We start from the raw sequence: 18,402 nt of genomic DNA, 5'->3' as shown, positions 1-18,402 counted from the left end.
TATTTGCTGTTGCCCTGAGAAAAAAAGGGCGGAGGGGGGGAGGGTTCTCATTTCAGCTCACAATTCTTCTCATGGCTCTATAATGTATTAAAGTTGAGGCCCTCAAAGAACTAAAGGCCCTATATGGTGTCAAGTGAAAACCAGGTGATTGTGTTTTCTGGGGGAGGCGCAGCATCCCTAGCTTCTCACTGAAAAAGGCAACAGAGAGTTCAACTTAATATTCCCTAAGAAGCATAGCCTCTGATCTGCTCCTCAGTGCCACTGCAATGGGACATAAATCCGGCACCTTTGGACCAGCACCCCCCGAGGAGACAATTAGATGAATAGCTAGGCATGCCTGGTCAGCAGAACACTAAGCTGCTTCCATGTGAACTGTAGCACTAAGCAGGATTTGGAAGGATAGTGAACTTTGAGATGTTCATCAGGGAGGCTCTCTGTGTGAAAGGCAGAGCACAGCAGGACTTTGGTCTGGTCTGACTTTCTTAAGTTATCCAGACATGAACTCCTCACGTGATTTATCTCCGCATGGTTAAATACATGCCTTGACCTTCCAAGCACACCATATCCATTTGACCTACGCCCTTGCTTCTAAAATCCAAACTTTTTTCATCACAAGAGCTGTGGGAGCTCTAGGACAGAAAAAGCAGTACTTTTGACAATGCAGGGACAAGGGGTGCTGTCAGATGGGAGGCAGACACGTATCAACATTATCTCTGGGAGTGGAGTTACAGCATCTGCTGTCTGGCCCAAAGCTGGTCTCTCTTTCCACCATTCCCAGGACCCCCCTGGTTCCCCAATCTAAGTGAGGAGTTCTTACTTTTCTCTGGTGGGTTGAAGGATGGGCTGAGGCACTTGAGAAATTCATTGAAGCTGAGCTTCCAGTCAGCATTTTCATCTGACAGCTCGATGAGGGCATCTACGCAGAGTCCCCTGAAAGGAAACACAGAGGCATGTTCTGCACAGGGCTCTACCAGGCAGGTCCCTGCTCTACTGGCTTCAGAGTACAGGTGAGTAAACCCACTAATAAGTAGGAAGGCTCTGAGATGCCTGGCAGAAGTGGCTTCTCTGAGGAAACCTCACTGCATACAGACAAAAGAAAAACAGACACAAAATACTCCCTTGGCTGGCGAAGGGCTGGGAAGTGAGGAGATACTCAGAACAACAGGAATAGGACCCTGTTGACATCTACGTGCTGTCACACAAGTACAGATGCAAGCACAGCCTAACCACAAGCAGCCTGTTCTCCTCATTGTCCCACACATAGTGGCAAACACACAGAAAACTAGCAACCTATCAGGCTACATTTTCATGCGATGCTTGCACCAGCTCTAACTGCAGGCTGCCCATGAGCTGTGTTTTCCCACCATCTTCCTTGCACTGGACCTAGCTACCAGGCAAAAGGTGAGTAAAGTCCACTGGAAAGCTAATTTATTAGGAAATAAAAAAGACAACAATTTTTCTGTCACCCAACTCACCTTCTGGCTTCACACCTACTAGATTTAAGGCAAAAGAGGGTTGGAATACATGCCTAACATGAAGGGTAGGGGTGGGACTGCTCCTTTTGGTGGTATTCACACCTAATTAAGTGAGGAACCACTTCATACACAGTTATCTTTGTTAGTGCAAGCCCTAACTGGTATTTTCCTTGAGAGGATTTTCACGTCCCCTTCTATCACATCTGGCCCCCTGGCCCTCCTTCTGGTCTCCTGTCCACTGCCCACCTGAGCAGCTTGTTGGTCTCCTGGTCCATGTAGGTGGTGATGTTGACGGCAGTCTCATTCTGCTCCACAAACTTCAGGAATTCAGTGGAGTCCAAGCGAGAATCACCGTCGTCAAAGCTCTGTAGGGAAAGATGGGAAGATGTGAGAGGGTCTGATTTATCAGTTCAGGGTACCTCTTCGTTCCCCCTCTTCCATATGTACTTAGCATTTTAGAAGCTTTAGTGAAACAGGTTGCATCATCCCTGTTTTGCACAAAGAACAGAGGCTCAGAGAAAAGCAGCAACATATCCATACTAGCATCAGAACTGGGAGACATGATCCTAGTCTTGTTCTCACCAATAAGCTACACTGCCTCTCATTCACCTCCTGCTGCTTGATTTATGGCTCTAACCCCGTTTCTTCTCTTTGTTCCAGCCAGCTCCTAGCCTTCTTATATACCTCCTGCCTTTAAAGCAGACCAGTTGCATTCAAGGAGGTGTCAGCTTTCCCATAAGTGTAAATCCAAAGCTGTGCCTGTGACAGTGAAAAAGAGGAAAATCAAAGGAAGCAGTTTTCTGCTGATCCCAAAGAAGGAACAATTTAATGCAATAGCACAACGCCTCACCACCAACTTCTTAAGGTCTTGACAGGACTCCTGGCACTGAAGAGCAGGATTTTTAGCCCCGAAATCCTGGCTGTACTCCCAAAGAAGTAATTGCATTTTGCCTTCCTGTTTGGAGATGTCATATTACAGTGCTGGGCACTCAGCGGGAACTGCTGGGCCCCCTCAAAGACAGCTGCATTGCAGTGAGGGGAAAATAAATTCTGCACACAGGCTGCTGCCGGCTAATATTTGCTGTGTGACTTGGGGCAGGTCACTGTGTCTCCTTGTGCAGTGCTTCCAGGAATGCTGGAAGAGACACTGCCTTCTGTTACCTCTATGTGGTTCAGGAGAAACCTGCAGGGCTAAGAAAATTACTCTGCGCGCTGTAGCCTGCATAACTGCTCCTCTAACATGTCAACTTCTACTAGACTTTAAAGCCTCTGATCCTGCTATTTCTTGTGAAAGTGGCTGCAGTTCTCTTAATCACCCAGACTTAGTTAAGCTGGTTTTCTTGCCTTTCAATGGTATGGTCTGCATTTATGTGTTCCCCTAGAGACCCTCCAAAACAGAGCAGCTTCCCACTACTGGCCTCACTTCTCTCGAAATAATGTCCTTCAAGGTCATGGCCTGCCTGACAACCCGCATCCCAGTGATCCACACAAGTCAGGCTTCCAGGAGGGAAACAGCTTAATGCCACATCAATAAACCTCCCTATCAAGGAAAAAAGGGAAAAGCTTTGTGCCACCTTTGTCTCCAGTGTTTATTACCTGCAGAGCAGGAGTCAGGCCATTTGCAGAGTCCCGTGGGCTGGGCACAGCAGAATTCTTCCAGCAACAGCAGACCCTCATGGTTGACACAAATTTGCGTGTGTTTGCACCCATTTAGTTTGCTTTGCTTGGATTTGTCCCAAGCTCTGAATTCTGCTTTGAAAGTATTTCAAAGCTTTAAAGGTTGTTGATATGGTGGATTACCACCTGACAGAGAAGGAAATTCCTGCTTTGGTCCAAAAAAAGGCATGGCTTGTCATGGAAACTTTCACCCACTTGTGCCTGGGATCAGTGCTCCAGAAAAAGGGGGACAGTAAAGAGAACAGGAGGCTGGCTGCCTCTGAGCTGCGGCCACGGGATTGCACCAGCACACCGACAGGCATGGGGCCGGCTGCGTGGCGGCAGTGGAGCAAGCCTGTGGCTGGCTCATGTGTTTCAGCAAAGCCTATGGCCTGGGGAGACTGCAAAGGCAGCTGGGGACAGCACAGTTTGCAGGGGGAGGGACTGAGCAGCTCCGGTCTGCAGGACGCTGCAGCTTTCGGGTGCTGGGAGGCACCGGTGGGGGTGCCCAAGGCAATGGGCCACAAGCAGGTTTCCACAGATGGAGCAGCATTAATGGCTACAAAGGCGAAGATGCTCTCTGGAGCTCGGGGACCAGCTCCTCTGTCTCACCAGGGGGTGCCATTGCCATGGCAAATTTGCTTGCAGTGCTAACTCCTGTCAGGCACCATTAATCTCTTGCTGTCAACAGCTTATGATTTAAACACTCTCCTCCTTTCCCCACCTGCTCCTTCAGCTCCATCCTGAATGCTTTGAAGTCTTTATCAGGAGCCAGGCGTGAGGGGGAGGGACTAAGGAGTGCATGTGGCAGGAGCATGGGAGCAGCGTGTGATCTGCTGGTTACAAAAGGGGGTGGGGATGGGCTGAAGGACAGACTGACAGGGAGGAGGGAAGAGGAACGGGATTATTGCAGGGCCTGAGACTCACAGATGACTCCTCTCTCTCTCTCTGCAGAGCACTAGGGAACCGCCAGCTCTCAGCCACAACTGGGCCATACTCCTTGCAAGCAAATACTCCCCTTGAAGACCCTAAGTGTCCCCTATCCCCATCTCAACATGTCCTTCGGACTGTCTGGAACAAAGGACAGACAGTCCCTGCCCCAGCTTCCTGCTCCTTCTACCTGCATTTCCAGCACTTTCGCCCACCTTTTCTCCCCTGGCTATCTTTGGTCCCCTGAGATCAGTTCTTCTCTCCCCTGCCACAGGCACACCTGGCCTGCCCTCCTCCTTTTCCCCAGGGCAGGTCAGACACCAGGAGCCAGGGATGCTCCAGGTCTGGGTTGTCACGTAGCTGTGTCAGTGGCTCCATCAGCAGCTGCTACAAGCAATGCGTAACACATCATGCTGTAGGACATACCAGACCTCTCTGGCCCCCAGCTCTACAGGCACATCCCACACTGGAGCCTCTTGGGTGGGGGCATGGCAGCTGTTTTGCAGTGACGGGGCAAGAAATGTTCTCTGGCCTCTAAGGCAGGTGCTGCTCTACTTGCCTTGAAATACTTGTCCAGCACTTCGCTGTAGTTGCTGCCCTTGGAAAACCAGCCGTCTGGGATAATCTCAGCTTCCAGCCACTGGATGACACGGCGACGAAGCTCATCCCTGTCGGACTGGTAGCAGACAACTGTAACGGGAGAAGGTGCAGCAGAAGAAAAAGCAAGGATGAGAGAAATTAAGTTGGCAGTGAGATCACAGAAACACTACTGGAAATAAAGGCCAGCCAGCCCTGATGGCAGTTTGCAAGCCCCTCCATCCTTGGAAACGCGCCACTGCCAGATCAAAGCAGAGGTGTCATGTGCTGAATGGCGGATGGGCTGTGGGTGACACCGTGTGGCAAGGCCAGAAAACAACACTCCTGCTAAAGCTCTTTTCTGCCTTCCCATCTGCGAAGCCTGTGGAAGAATAACCCAGAGCTGACTCATCTTCGTCCCCAGACAGAGGGACGAAGGTGACTGTGTCCTCAGGCTTCCCGATGCTGTGCAGAAGAGGCATTTGGCCATCAACCCTCAAGTACCAAAACCTCTATCCTCTGCAAGGGTGAAGACTAGACTGAGCAAGCCTTTCCACCACGCTGTCCAAGACTTGAATTTTAGGGCCTACTATCTCAGGAGATTTCGTTTCTTCAAAGCCCTGACTTGTCCACTCTGACTGAAAATGAAAGGGGGTCAAGTTGGGCTTGTTCACAGTGCTCTCCACAGTCACAGGTTTCTCTAGGTGGATATCGCTTTGTGTGCTAGTACCAAACCATGCATTTAGAAGCAAAACTGAAAGCCTAGATCTTCTGGCTTCTGTGAGTTGTCACACCCGCCCAGAGGTCAATGGAGCCAGAAGGGGAATCAGTGTGCATTCATGTCACTTACACACACTAAGGATCTCCTTCTGAATCCAGTGACTACAATCACAACCAGGTAGACAGATGAAAAAAAACCCAACTAAAAACCCCCATAGAGATTCTGCACATTTTATTTTGAACTTCCTTAAAACTACTTTAAGGTGGTGGCCAGGGTCTGACATGGTCCTTTCCCTTAAGCTTGTACAAGGGTTTGCTCTCGTGTCCTAGGAAGTTGAAGTTGATGATTATACAGCTCCAGCACTTAGAGGCCATGGATAGGAAAAGGGTTCCCTGATGAAGCACAGGCCACGGCCCTAAAATCCATAGCCTAAGTACACACAGCAATGCATAAGGGGAGAAACCAGGCACAGAGAATCAAAGAGACTTATCATGGAATCATTTAGGTTGGAAAAGACCTTTAAGATCATCTTGCTGGCTGATGGGAGAGGCAGTTCAGCTGTACCTCCTGACTCCCCTGACAATGCCCTGGTTTCATTACGTAACTCTGCCTCTGCACCCAGCTTCACCACTCCTGAAGCAAAGTCTCCTTTTAGAAGAGTCCTCCTGCAGTTGGGGACAACCACTGCACAGTTATTGTGCCTTAGATCCCCAATGAACTAGGTAAAAGAGTGCTTCTTCCCTCAGTCTGGGTGAGGAGCACAGCTTGTGTCCCTCGGGGCAAACTGGGTTTCACTGCACCTTGTCTATGCTGAGTCCCTGAGACATCCCAGCACAGTGAAGAGCCCAGGAGATGTATGAGTTCTGACAGGTTACCCAGGAGTAAAGAGCTGGGTCACCCTATTTCAGCTGATTTATCAACTCAGACTCTGCTACAACCAGTGCAGAGGTAGGACTTTCACAGAGAGCTGTGCAGCTCCCCCAGCAGACCTTCCCTCACCATCTTTTCCCAAATGCATACAGAGGCCCCAGCCAGAAAGGAGATGGCTTCTTACCTGGACTTGCAGCTGGATTCTCAGACTTCTTCTCTGTTAATAGAAAGACAGAAGAGGACATTTCTGATGCAACATGAAGCAACATGAACCTCTTCCCACCCTGGGTGCCTCTTGGGCAAGAGCAGAGGAACCTGGTAGTCTTTGGAAACATGAGGGCCACATATACGATTAAGGGACTGGAACATCTGTCACCCTGAGGGGACGCTGAGGACTGTTTAGCCTGAAGAAGAGAAGGTTCAGGGGCAATCCCATCAATGTTTATAAATCTGATGGGAGGGAATGAAGAAGACTGAGCCAGACTCTTCTCCATGGTGCACAGTGACAGGGCAAGAGGCAGAGGGCTCATATTTAAACACATGAAATTCTGTCTGAACAGAAGGAAACACTTTCTTACTGTGCGGCTGGTGTGGGGGTGAGTTAAACAGCCCCACCATTGAGGCAAAATCCTTGTTCCTGAAGTTCTTGAGGTCCCTCATCAACATGGATGGTAGTATGGGCTTTGGAGGATTATCCTGAGAGTCTGACCTTTCCTCAGCAGGTAGACTGAGAAACCCGCCTGGCTGAGTGCACAAGCTCAGTGAGAGGCAGGCAAGAGCAAGAAGTTGCCCTGCTCTCCTGAGTGTCCCCCGCCCAGCAACCCAGGGAGACAACAGCTCCAAGATCCCACCACAGCCAAGGCATCAGGGTTCTGAGTGCACTAAAGAGGACCTTAATGGCCCTGCCAACCTCACCTAGGGCCTCCATCCACACTCTCTACCCATGATCCCAGGGGCTCCATTTCAGCTGATGTCTCAGTCTCTAGACTTGCCTGGGATTGTCTTGTAGGAATGCCTGTCTCCAGCTCTGCTGCAACCATTCCTAGACCTCCCATAGACCCTGCTAATCTAGGCCCTGACCTGGTGACTGTCTTCCCACCTTGATCACACACCTGCTATAGAATGCACCACTACAGACTTGTCTGGCAATTACTGGCCTGTGCCTGATTCTGGTTACCATCACCAGACCTGATGGCTGGACTTCAGAACTACTTCATCGCCACACACTTGCCTGGTGACATGGACTCTTGGTTGAACCTGGCTATCGTGCCCTGTTTAGCCTGCTCAGCAACTGTGGGACAAGGTCCTGGCTGGTGAGGCCTCTGCATTGCCTTATTATCATGCTTGGCTTCCGACTCTCCCTCCCTTAGAGGGCAGCCAGCCCTCATCGCCGGTGTTACCTTTACAGTGGCCATCGTAATCCACCTGGATCTTGGAGCCAGTGAGACAGGCATCACGGTGCAGCTCACAGTGGTTCAGATACGTCTTGCCATTGCTACCACACACAGGCCTCTTGTGAGGTTTGCATTGCTGTGAGAGAGCCAGAGAAGACAGCATTTTACCTTGCCCCTTTGAGAGAGCTTGAGGGAGGCAGGTGAGTCCCGGCATCAGCCCAACTCAACAGAAGCCCTTGGAACAGCCCCCCTTGGCTCAAAAGGTGTTTGGAAGAGGCTGAACCCACCCATCATCACTCCCCCAGAAAAACCTGCACAGGGAAGTCTGTGGGTGTGGGTTCAAAGGCTTCACTTCATCCCAGCCTCCATCACCACCACGACAGGAGCCTTCCTGAAAGCAGAGCCCAGGAGGAATCAGTGCTCAGCCTAAATACTGAGCATAATCCTGCAACTGCTGCTCTGTCTGCCGTGGACATGCCTGCCCGGAAGTGTTTCTGTGAATGTTCTGTGCATCTCTGCTTGCTCAGCTCTATCACATCTCTTGTAGACTGTGCGCTCCACCTTTCTGCAACCGAACATGGAATAAGCCATCAGCCACGAGCAAACAGCACGGCCTACAGCAGAGGGAGAGCTTGCCAGTGCCACTGTTCAGGCTGTGGGCTTCCTTCTCCCGTCCTTTTCAGTCTGGCCAAGCCTACCCAGAGTGACAGGCTCTCTTCCTGTGAGCGGGGCATTTTACTCTCCAGTGCCCAGGCTGGCTGTATCAGAGCTGCAGGCTCCGAGGGAAGAAAGGGGGAACAAAGAGCCACATGGCCATTCCCAGGAGCCAGGCAGGAATGGTTGAAAGTGCAGAGCAGAGCAGAGCAGGGAGACTCTGTGTCTCTACAGCTGGGAAAGACTTCTAATCATCTCCGGCTCCCTGCTGGATGAAGCTATTCATCCTCACAGCACTTTACCACAATTATTTCCTTTTTACAAAAGCTGATTTTTTTAATAGGGTGCTGGTAGCCTCCTCAAACAAGATGCCAGTGAGGGCAGGCTGTCTTGAAGCTTGCAGACCACTCCCTAGAGTGCCCTCCAAAGCCAGCTGCACATCAATACCCTACTGGGCTTTCTCAACAGAAGACCTCTAGCCAAGTCTCCCGTGCATGTGAAGACCCTAGGCAGTTGTGCGAGCAGCACAGCTGCAAGCCCCAGACAATACCCTGCAGGGCTCTTCCCCCACACCACACTGGGAAAAGCCTTGCTGTTTGAAGAGCCACTACGAATTTCCAGCTGCTCCAAAACAGCCGTAGCCTCATCCCCATCATGGGACCCTTCCAACGACTGAAACCCAGCCAGGGGTGATGGCGGTGACACTTGTCCCAAACGCAGAACCTGTGCTGCCCCCATACCTCAATGCAGAGGCAGGTTGGCTCTCCCTTCTCAGTCACTGCACACTCCCGCCCAGCTCCACAGAAAACATTGGCACAGATCTTGGATTTGCTCCTTGGCTCTTCCTGCAAGATACAAAGTAAGAGACACAAAATACATCAAGTTACGTGGAAGAGCAGCTGCACAGCTTTAAAAAAATAACACATTTAACTTGCAGACTGGAGCAAAGAGCTCTAGGGTGGTAAGGCACACATTACAGAACAAGAGAGACATGACTGCAATAGATGGACAGCTCAGACAATAACCAGGAGCAGACACAAGAGCTAGGGCGACAGCCCCCACAATAGAGGGTTTCCTTGAGGTCATTCCCAGAAAATCGCCTAGGAGAACTGGAGCAAACATGAGCAAGAGAAAGTCTAGAACAAATGGCAAGAAAAAATCACTCATGTCAAGGACTGCTGTCTTCAAAACTTTTTTTCATGGAAGGTAGGGAGCAGAAATGTCTTTGCTTGAGACATTTAAGAAGGTGGTGAACATAACCCTGGAGAAAGGTGTGATACCAAACAGGTGGAAGAAATAGCCATCAGGCACCAGATAATGCCCCTGTCACAAAAAAAACTTCACAAAACTACATGACACATTATCTTGCCTCCACTGGTCAAGATTAAACGCTTCAAAGGAAGAAACACTGTCATAGATAATTATAAAGTAACCTTCTCACAGAGAAAATATCTTCCTGGTCCCTGAGAGCCAACAGTTGACTTATGCCCTGAAGCACAATTTATACGCTTTACGGTTTTCTCCTAGCCAAAGTTATCACAAGTATTCTTGTTGTTCACGTAACTGTCAATTTTTTTTTTTTTTTTTTGAGTCCCACTGCATTCCCAAACTGGTGACACCTAGCAGGGAAGATTTCCATGATTAATCATGTTTTCAGTTAAAAAGACCATTTACTTTTATCAGTTTAATGCCTTTTTTTCTTGGACTTTGTGGTGGGTTGACCCTGGCTGAGGGCCAGGTGCCCACCAGAGCCGCTCTATCACTCCCCTCTTTCATTAGACAGGGGAGAAAAGGTACAACGAAAAAAAAAAAAACCTTACGGGTCGAGATAAGGACAGGGAGAGATCATTCTCTAATTATCATCACGAGCAAAACAGACCGAACTTAGAGAGGGAATTCATCTTATTTATTACTAAGCAAAACAGAGTAGAGGAATGAGAAATAAAACCAAAATCTTAAAACACCTCCCCCCACCCCTCCCATCTTCCCGGGCTCAACTTCACTCCAGGCTTCAACCTCCGCCCCCCTCAGCGGCACAGGGGGACGGGGAATGGGGGTTACGGTCAGTTCATCACACGGTGTTTCTGCCGCTTCTTCATCCTCAGGGGGAGGACTCATTGTTCCCCCGCTCCAGCGTGGGGTCCCTCTCACGGGAGACAGTCCTTCACGACCTTCTCCAACGTGAGTTTCCTCCACGGGGTGCAGACCTTCAGGAGCAAACTGCTCCAGCGTGGGTCCCCCACGGGGTCACAAGTCCTGTCAGCAAACCTGCTCTGGCGTGGGCTCCTCTCTCCACGGATCCACAGGTCCTGCCAGGAGCTTGCTCCAGCGTGGGCTTCCCACGGGGTCACAGCCTCCTTCAGGTGTCTCCACCTGCTCCAGCATGGGGTCCTCCACGGGCTGCAGGTGGAATCGCTACACCCCCTCATCCTCCCTCCATGGGTTACAGGGGGACAGCCTGCCTCACCATGGTCTTCACCACGGGCTGCAGGGGGATCTTGCTCCGGCGCCTGGAGCACCTCCTGCCCCTCCTTCTGCACTGACCTTGGTGTCTGCAGAGTTTCTTACATCTTCTCACTCCTCTCTCGGGCTGCAAAAGCGCTCTCTAACTGTTTTTTCTCTTTCTTAAATATGTTATCACAGAGGCGCTGATTGGCTTGGCCTTGGCCAGCGGCGGGTCCGTCTTGGAGCCGGCTGGCATTGGCTCTGTCAGACACAGGGGAAGCTTCTAGCAGCTTCTCATAGAAGCCACCCCTGTCGCCCCCGGGCTACCAAAACCTTGCCACGCAAAACCAACACAGACTTTTAAAAGAGATGACAGTTCCAGGGGTTCAGGTTTTGGAGACCCTGGTTTAATTTTCTGCTGTGTCATTAATTTCCTTTGTGACTCTCACTTCATCTAACATTTTCCATCTGTACTTTAAGTAGCTGGTTCAGGCTAGCTAACTGGCTTGCTCAACTCTTCTCTCTAATACACAAGGTTTTTTTACCTTCTCATCTGAGTATTATTCTTAACATCTGTCCATTTGTGGTATCTTTCTACTTCCATCATATACTTTGAAAGTAGGTGATCAAAAAGAAGCAGAATTGGCCTGAGAAGCAAGCATTATTGATACATATAACAACAAATGCTGAGCACATTTTTTTCTCCTGTTGCTTCTATAACCTAGTTTTCTTTTTTCTTCTTTTATTTTGTTTTGCTTTTAAACCACAATTTCACAGTGAGTTGCTGTCTTTACTGAACTGCCCACAGTGACAGCCAGATCATTTTCTGAAAGACCTTGCCCTGGTCTTCAGAATATCATCTGCTGGCCTACCTGAACCAGCTAGTTAACGTACAGGTGGAAAATGTTAGATGAAATGAGAGTCACAAAGGAAATTAATGACAAAGCAGAGAATTAAACTAGGGTCTCCAAAGTCTGAACTCCCGGAACTGTCATCTCTTTTCAAAGCACTGCAGGATTCCCCCCAGGTTCGCATAGCGACAAACAACTTTCCTGCTCTCTGCAAACATTCCTATCTTGCTGCTTACCCTGTAAGATAAAAATATAGTATTCAGACACACCAGTTTTAGCTCAGAAACGTACACCGTGTCCCAGGCCTGCTCACCCCATGAAGACAGCCTGTTATCCTCCCTCTGACCCCTTGTCCTCCTTTCACATACCATTTCAGAGCTATGAAAGACACTCTGCCCCTTCTGCTGCATCCACCTCTCCCTAGTTGCCTTCTGGCAGAGGGCTGGGGTAAATGATCTAGGTGCTTCTGGGGTGGGATGCAGCAACACGGGTACTTCTCTGCACAAAGCAATCTCATACAATTTAGGGCAGAAAAGGAATAACAACTCATTTTGTAAAAAGCACAAAGAAATAACAATTTTTCCCAGGCTGGAGTCTGACTAGGACACTCCCACGCCTAAAATGCACTGTAGACACGAAGTGCTGATTCATTTAAAGTGTTTCAAACAACATGCACATCCCTTCACCGAGCCAAAGACCAGAAATAAAAGAGGTAGACACGGCTTTGAACTGCCACCACCGAGGTCTGTAATCCAGGTGCCCGGCAATAGATGGCAGTGCTCTGCCTCTCCTTACCCGTGGCCAAGCAGGACTGCCAGCACTAAGCTCCCAGCCGTGCCCACTGATGCCAAACCTGGCTCTTGCCTCCTGGCCTGAGACTTATGGCACTGCTATAACCGCAGCCGGCTTCAGCAGGCATCTGCAGGGATTGAGCTCGGGTTGCAAGACTCCTCTCCCCTGGACACCTTGCTGGAAACCAGGCCTGTGATGCAGACATCCTGGCCACAGCTCTCTCCCTGTACCGCCGGAGCCCAGGAGCCATCCCGCAGCTCTCCCACTGGCACCCCACTGGGTGGGGATGCTGGCAGGGTGGCACCGCCAGAACAGCCTCCTGCCAAGCTAGAGCACCATCTTACTCTGATTCTTCTTATTAATCAAAGCAATATGGTTTGCTAGTTACTTCTTTCTCTTGTTTTAAGCTGTCCTAGGCTGGCAGTGGGTCGGAGCTGGTTGCCACGTCCCGGCATGGCTATCTCCACCCCAGGGGTTTGCCAGAGAAAGGAAGGAAACAAGCTGCTCTGCCTGCCCTCTCACTCTGGCACAGGATTTCTCAGACTCAGCTTGCTCATCCTCCCTCCCGGCAGGAGCAGCAAGAATGATCAGGCTGGGTGCTGGCTCCACCTTTAGTGAAAGCAGCTCTCAGCTCCCAGGCCAGTTCCCAGAGCAGTAACTCAGCCCCCTGTGCCCCCCATCCTTGCAATGCTCACCCCACAAACCATACTTTCTTCAACCACAACCAACAAACCATAGCCGCTTCTACTCATACGCCCCCCTCCCAAAATGCCCAAGAGCCTCACCTCTGCTACCGTACATCTACCCCACCTTGCACACAGATGAAGTTAGCAGTTGCCACCGCTACCGCTTGGTACGGTGGCACAGCTCTAAGGTGGTTCTGGGTGTATTGCAGGGCGGGAGCTCTCTCTAGCAGCTACCAGCTGTATTCCCAGCAAATCTCCGAGTCTCCTGTGCATAACTGGGAGTCTAACGGAGACGGCGGCGGGTGAATGGACGTGTACAGTGGGGTCTGCAAATGAGGCTTTATAATCTTCACTCCTGATTCTCTGGTGACCTCCCAGATACTACCACCAAAACCAGTTTCTTGTGACAGATGTTCTGATCTTACTTTGGACCTTGTCATGTTTGTTCTTTGTAAAGCTCCACGTGCTGGAATCACGTGAGTAAGTGGGGATGGCAGCTGCCACTTCTATATTAAATAGCTCGTCCTCGCACCTACCACGTAAAAGCTTGAAAATGTGAACTGCAAAGGTTTAAGTGCAAGGTCACACACACAAAAAAAGATTCCACAATGTTTAAATGTCATTGCCCTTAAATTAATTTCAGGATTTGGGGGCTGGAATCACGGTTTTTACACTGCTTGCACACTGAGAGCTGCCATTGCCTTTTCAGTCACTGTGGGCTTGGGAAGCATCACTCGGCCCTGTGCACAGTGCGCTCAGGCAGGCAGAAGAGAAAGGGCAGAGAGTCGTTATTAATTGCTGCACAGTGGCATTCACACCGCAAACCCTGACAAGGCAATTCCCCTTTTCTGCCTTGGGTGAGATGCCCAAGCTCTCTCCCTTCGGGCAATGCTTTTAATTACTCCTCTGCTGCGCAGAGAGCAAGTGGGAAGGTGTAAAAGTGGTGGGCATGAAGCCAGGGCACGAGGTCCTGGACTCCTAGCATCCTCCATGGCACAGGGGCGCTCCTGACTCTTCACCCCGTGGCCTCTGCAGGGGCACAACCTCCTTAGACATCTTCTTGGGCCAAGACCATGGAGAAAGCTGTTTGCCGCGGGCTCATGGGCCAGGAACTGGGCAGCAGCAGCAGCATCATGTTCGCATAGCCCAGACTGTTTGCTGAATGGGGACAGGGATGCACGCTGCTGTCGGGGGCTTGGGAAGCATAACCTAACAGATGAAGGGTTCTTGCATGTGAACGGGCAAGCGCTGAGCAGAAGACCTGAACTGACAGTGCAGCGAGCCACATGCACTGCTTCTGCCTCAGCTGTTGCTTCCTGGGGAGCAAGGAGGAAAAAAAGAGACATTTCCAAGGCACCCGCAGGCGAGAAAGCCAGTGGCAGCACCGGCAGTGAAGAATCACCATGGCAACCAGCAATGCAGGGCCTCAAGGTAGAGCTAAAATTAGGCAGCAGGAAGGGCTGTTTCTCATCTCTAGCAGCAACCCGCACTGAGGGGTCGGACCCCCAACACAGCATAAGCACCGATGTCGGGAGCATTTCCGAGCCCCCACCTGCACCCGGATGCCCGGGACTGAGCGTGGCTCGATGTGCCGACACACGGTGCCATGTGTGGGGCAGCCCGGGTCTGCGTGGGGGCCCGAGGTCCTGCAAGTGGTCGTGCCTGCTCCGCGCTGGTGAGGCTGCACCAAAACACAGTGCAGTGCACCTTCACTGGCATGCCTGTGCAGGAGCGCTCTGTATGTCCACCCACAACAGCCTCTGAACACAGAGTGCCCGGCAGAGATGGTCTGCACGCCCTTGTGCCCCAGTGCTTGCACAAACACACATCTGCGTGTGTGTCTGAGAGCCCATCTGTGTCTTCAGCAAGATACACGAGCAATCACATGCGCAAGGAAAAGAGCCATCATGGCTCCTTGGCTTTGCAAGGGAGCCTGCTCACTGCAGCTCTCCCTTGGCCGCTCCATCCCCTGGCCCACACTGAGCCACAACTGCCTGGCCTCACTTGGTGGAAACGGGGACTTTCCCAAGTAGCCTGTGAAAGCTGAAACCATTAACAGTTCAGCGACAAAACACCTCTGTAAGGAAGAACAAGCTTCCACCTGCTGACAAGAGCTGAGCAAATGTCCACGGTGCCCCACCACCCGAAGGGAGCAGCAAGGATTTCTGCCATTATGCATGCTCTGGGAAACAAGCAGGGAGACCTTCTTGCTACGAGGTGGGGAGTTAACGTGCTGGAAAACAACCTCTCAGATTGCTTTTTGTGTTCTGCACATCCTTCCATAAAAAAATCTCCTCTTGGAGATCTCAAAAGTCTTTTTCTCAGCAGCCCATGCTGCACTGGAGAAATACTACCTGCTGTCCTGCTCCTACTGATGCGAGTAAAAAGCTTTTCTGCTATCAACAAAAAGACTGCAGGTCTTTTTGCTCTTTTGGCATCAGTTTGTGGAAATCCATAAAATGACTTCACTCCTCCTATAATGCTCTGTGCAGTTTTCTGTAAAATCAAGGCTTTGCATTTTTGCCATGCCCGATATGCAAGGAAATGAAAGTGTTCTAGAGCTGTAGCAATGAAAGCTCCACTGGGAAGCAATCCCATGTGTTACACAAACTTGAGTACCATGCAGGTAAGGCAAAAATAAAGGGCACCAAAACGATATCTGGGGTTGCAAGATTTGCAGATTCTCACACCTCAGGGAAGGCAGCAACAAAAGCTGGGAGGAAGTCTTCAGATATAACCAGTACAATTCACAATAGAGACCCTCCACACAGGCAGGGAGAAACGAGCTTTGCAGCTATGTATTTTCAGCCAGTCCTCCCTACGTCTTCCTATCCACATCCCTTTTTCCTGTTCCCTGCCACGACTGACGCAGGAATAGGGGATATGAGGGGTCTCCAAACATGCCAAGGTGCCACCTGTAAACAGCACTGCCTGCACAATTTCTAAACCAACTCAACATCCAGCCATAAAACCTAGCGCTTCATTCATCTATTGTCAATGTTTTCTACTCAATAGAGAAAGATTTGGAGACACAAAGTGCTAGGTCAATGATGCAGAAAGCTAAGCTGAGAAGCCATGTCTCCTGACTCCTAAACCTCCCTTCTCCCCTGTTGCGGGGTTGGTAGAGAGAAATGCTGCATTGTGCTGCAATATCCAAAAAGAGAGGGCCAGGCAGCAGAGCAGTTGGGGGGGGTGTCAGGAAAACGTAGCAACTCCTGTACAGTGATGGCAATGAGAAAGCATTTGGCTCACGCATTTCATCCCATTACCCAAATGTGCCTCTGGGCAAAACAGCTCTTTTGGCAGCGGTGCCCTCCTGCAGAGGTCCAGGGAGAGCAGATCCCATGTTTGCTGGAGGGCACGCACGGGCAGGCAGCCTGTCACCTCTGGCCATTTGTGTCACCGACCCTGGCAGAACATTTGTCCCGTTGTTCTGGTTTGTGACCAACAAGCAACGTGCTCGCCCCTCCCCGCAAACCCGACCTAATTCCTGTGGCAGCTCCCTGGATCCTCTAACAGGCTGGTGTGACGGGGCAGAAATTTGGCAGCAGCGTAAACTGAGCAGATTAGCATGAAACAAGCAGGCACCCCTGATGCTGGGTTTGCCATAAATAGATAGGTAAGGCGAGCACTGCAATTTCTCTTCCTTAGGGCTATTGCCTCAGGACATCTACAGACTCTGGAAGAAACCCCACACAAATTACCTTTAAGTCTGACTTGGAAGGTATGATTTTCAGTTGTCAAAGATAAGATGGAGATAAGCCCAGCATGTAGGGATTGAACTACATCTGATTCTCAGTTCAGCTCTCCAATACAACCTACCTCTCAGGACATCGTGACTGTTAGGATGGTACAGTGGGCTGTGGAATGATTCTCTACTCTGGAATGAAACCCGCTGTCAGAGGCTGCTGAACACACTGGTGCAGGGTCGTCATCTGCACCCTTCCTCAGGTCTGGTGTTACCAGGTCCCAAAGTGGCACCCTCTGGAGCTACCCCCCTGGGCCCTTGCCTCTGGCAGGCACATGGTACATGTCCTGTGGCTCAGACCAGCAAAGGTATCGATGGGCAGCTCAGAAGGCTCGAAAATAAGCTGTCCCCAAGCTAGTTAGTTAAAAAGGAAAAGAAAAGATGTTTGGTGAAGTCTGAACTAGTGCTGGATTCCCCAGGGGACTGTGACCAGACGCATTTGACAATGTTCCCAATGCTAACAATGTCCTATTTGAAGGGTGTCAGCATGAGGTCTGCGCTGGATGCAAATGGGTCCAGCACCATTAAAACTTCAGGATTCCTCCTCCCCCAAATCCTAAAGCCATCCTGCAAGCAGCAGAACTAATGAAGCCCAGTTTCCAACAGCTCTCTCTGCACAGCTTGTCTGTCAGCTAGTTACAGGGCAGCGTATGGACTCCTTCCTCAGGAGGGGTCTTCGCAGGCCCCTCTCATTAAGCCAGTCACCCAGAGTCACAAAACCAGCTGGATCCCATTATCTCAGAGGCCTCTACCGCTTTATCAGCTGTGGCGGAAACAGGCCGATAGATTCAAGACTTGCTGGAGGCCACAGACAGGCAGGCAGGCAGGCAGGCACAGACAGCCTGCTGACATAGCTTTGCTTCCTTAGGGAACCAGGCTGCAGTTCCTTTGCAGAGCCCCACAAAACACCTCTCCGGCTCAGCCTCTCATCTCAGCAGACTCAACACCACCGCTGCTTGCAGCTCTGGGGGCAGGTCTCACTCCAGCCCCCCCTTCAGTCTCTCCCATGCTGATCCTTATGCTCCCTCCCCAACGTTTTCCTTGTGTTGGAGGACAGATCCCCATCTCTCTTCTGCTTTCACCCCTCCCTCACAGCTTCCACCACTAAGGTATTTCAGCCAGCCGCAATCCAGGGCTGCAAACACAGCACCGGGAGCCGCTGCGCTCCCTGTGGGACACCTGCCACGGAGGAGCATGTGCCCCAATCCACAATGCCCAGTCACCAGCACCACCCCCACCTCCCAAATCTTTCCCTGCATCTCCTCCTATTCTCAGCTGACATCCCAGACTAGCTCACTAAATATATCACACAACGAAACATAACCCCTTAAAGGCTTTTGAATGCTTAATAGATGAATATTTAATATCAGCTGACTTTTGCTAATGGGAAACAAGCCAGAGCATACATCTCTTGCCCATGCTGGGAATCAGGGTGTGTTCCCAGAAAACCTGGATGCAGAGACAAGCAGGCAAGAGACCTGCAACTCCCAGAGCTCAGAGGAGGTTCCCTCCCTGCAAAACCTGTACCTCACCCATTTGTATGTGACCCTTCCTGCCTTGCTAGCTGCTCAGTCCCATGATCCAAGAACCGGCCCTGTCCATCA

The 18,402-nt window shown here is 50.7% G+C and overlaps 1 protein-coding gene across 1 annotated transcript in view; it reads right to left on the bottom strand.

Moving 5' to 3' along the window:
- Positions 1 to 18,402, bottom strand: part of FSTL1 (follistatin like 1) — a 56,929-nt gene that overhangs the window by 5,851 nt on the left and 32,676 nt on the right. Inside the window, exons 3-8 of the mRNA XM_075764933.1 lie at positions 9,017 to 9,121; positions 7,629 to 7,758; positions 6,413 to 6,445; positions 4,621 to 4,751; positions 1,722 to 1,840; positions 818 to 930 (exon numbers count right to left, since the gene is read on the bottom strand). Coding sequence (XP_075621048.1) covers positions 818 to 930; positions 1,722 to 1,840; positions 4,621 to 4,751; positions 6,413 to 6,445; positions 7,629 to 7,758; positions 9,017 to 9,121 — 631 coding nt within the window. The remainder of the gene's footprint in view (positions 1 to 817; positions 931 to 1,721; positions 1,841 to 4,620; positions 4,752 to 6,412; positions 6,446 to 7,628; positions 7,759 to 9,016; positions 9,122 to 18,402) is intronic.

The sequence above is a fragment of the Balearica regulorum genome, chromosome 1 (genome assembly GCF_011004875.1).
Source record: "Balearica regulorum gibbericeps isolate bBalReg1 chromosome 1, bBalReg1.pri, whole genome shotgun sequence".
Classification (NCBI taxonomy): domain Eukaryota; kingdom Metazoa; phylum Chordata; class Aves; order Gruiformes; family Gruidae; genus Balearica; species Balearica regulorum.
This window is presented reverse-complemented; position numbering and strand designations above follow the sequence as displayed.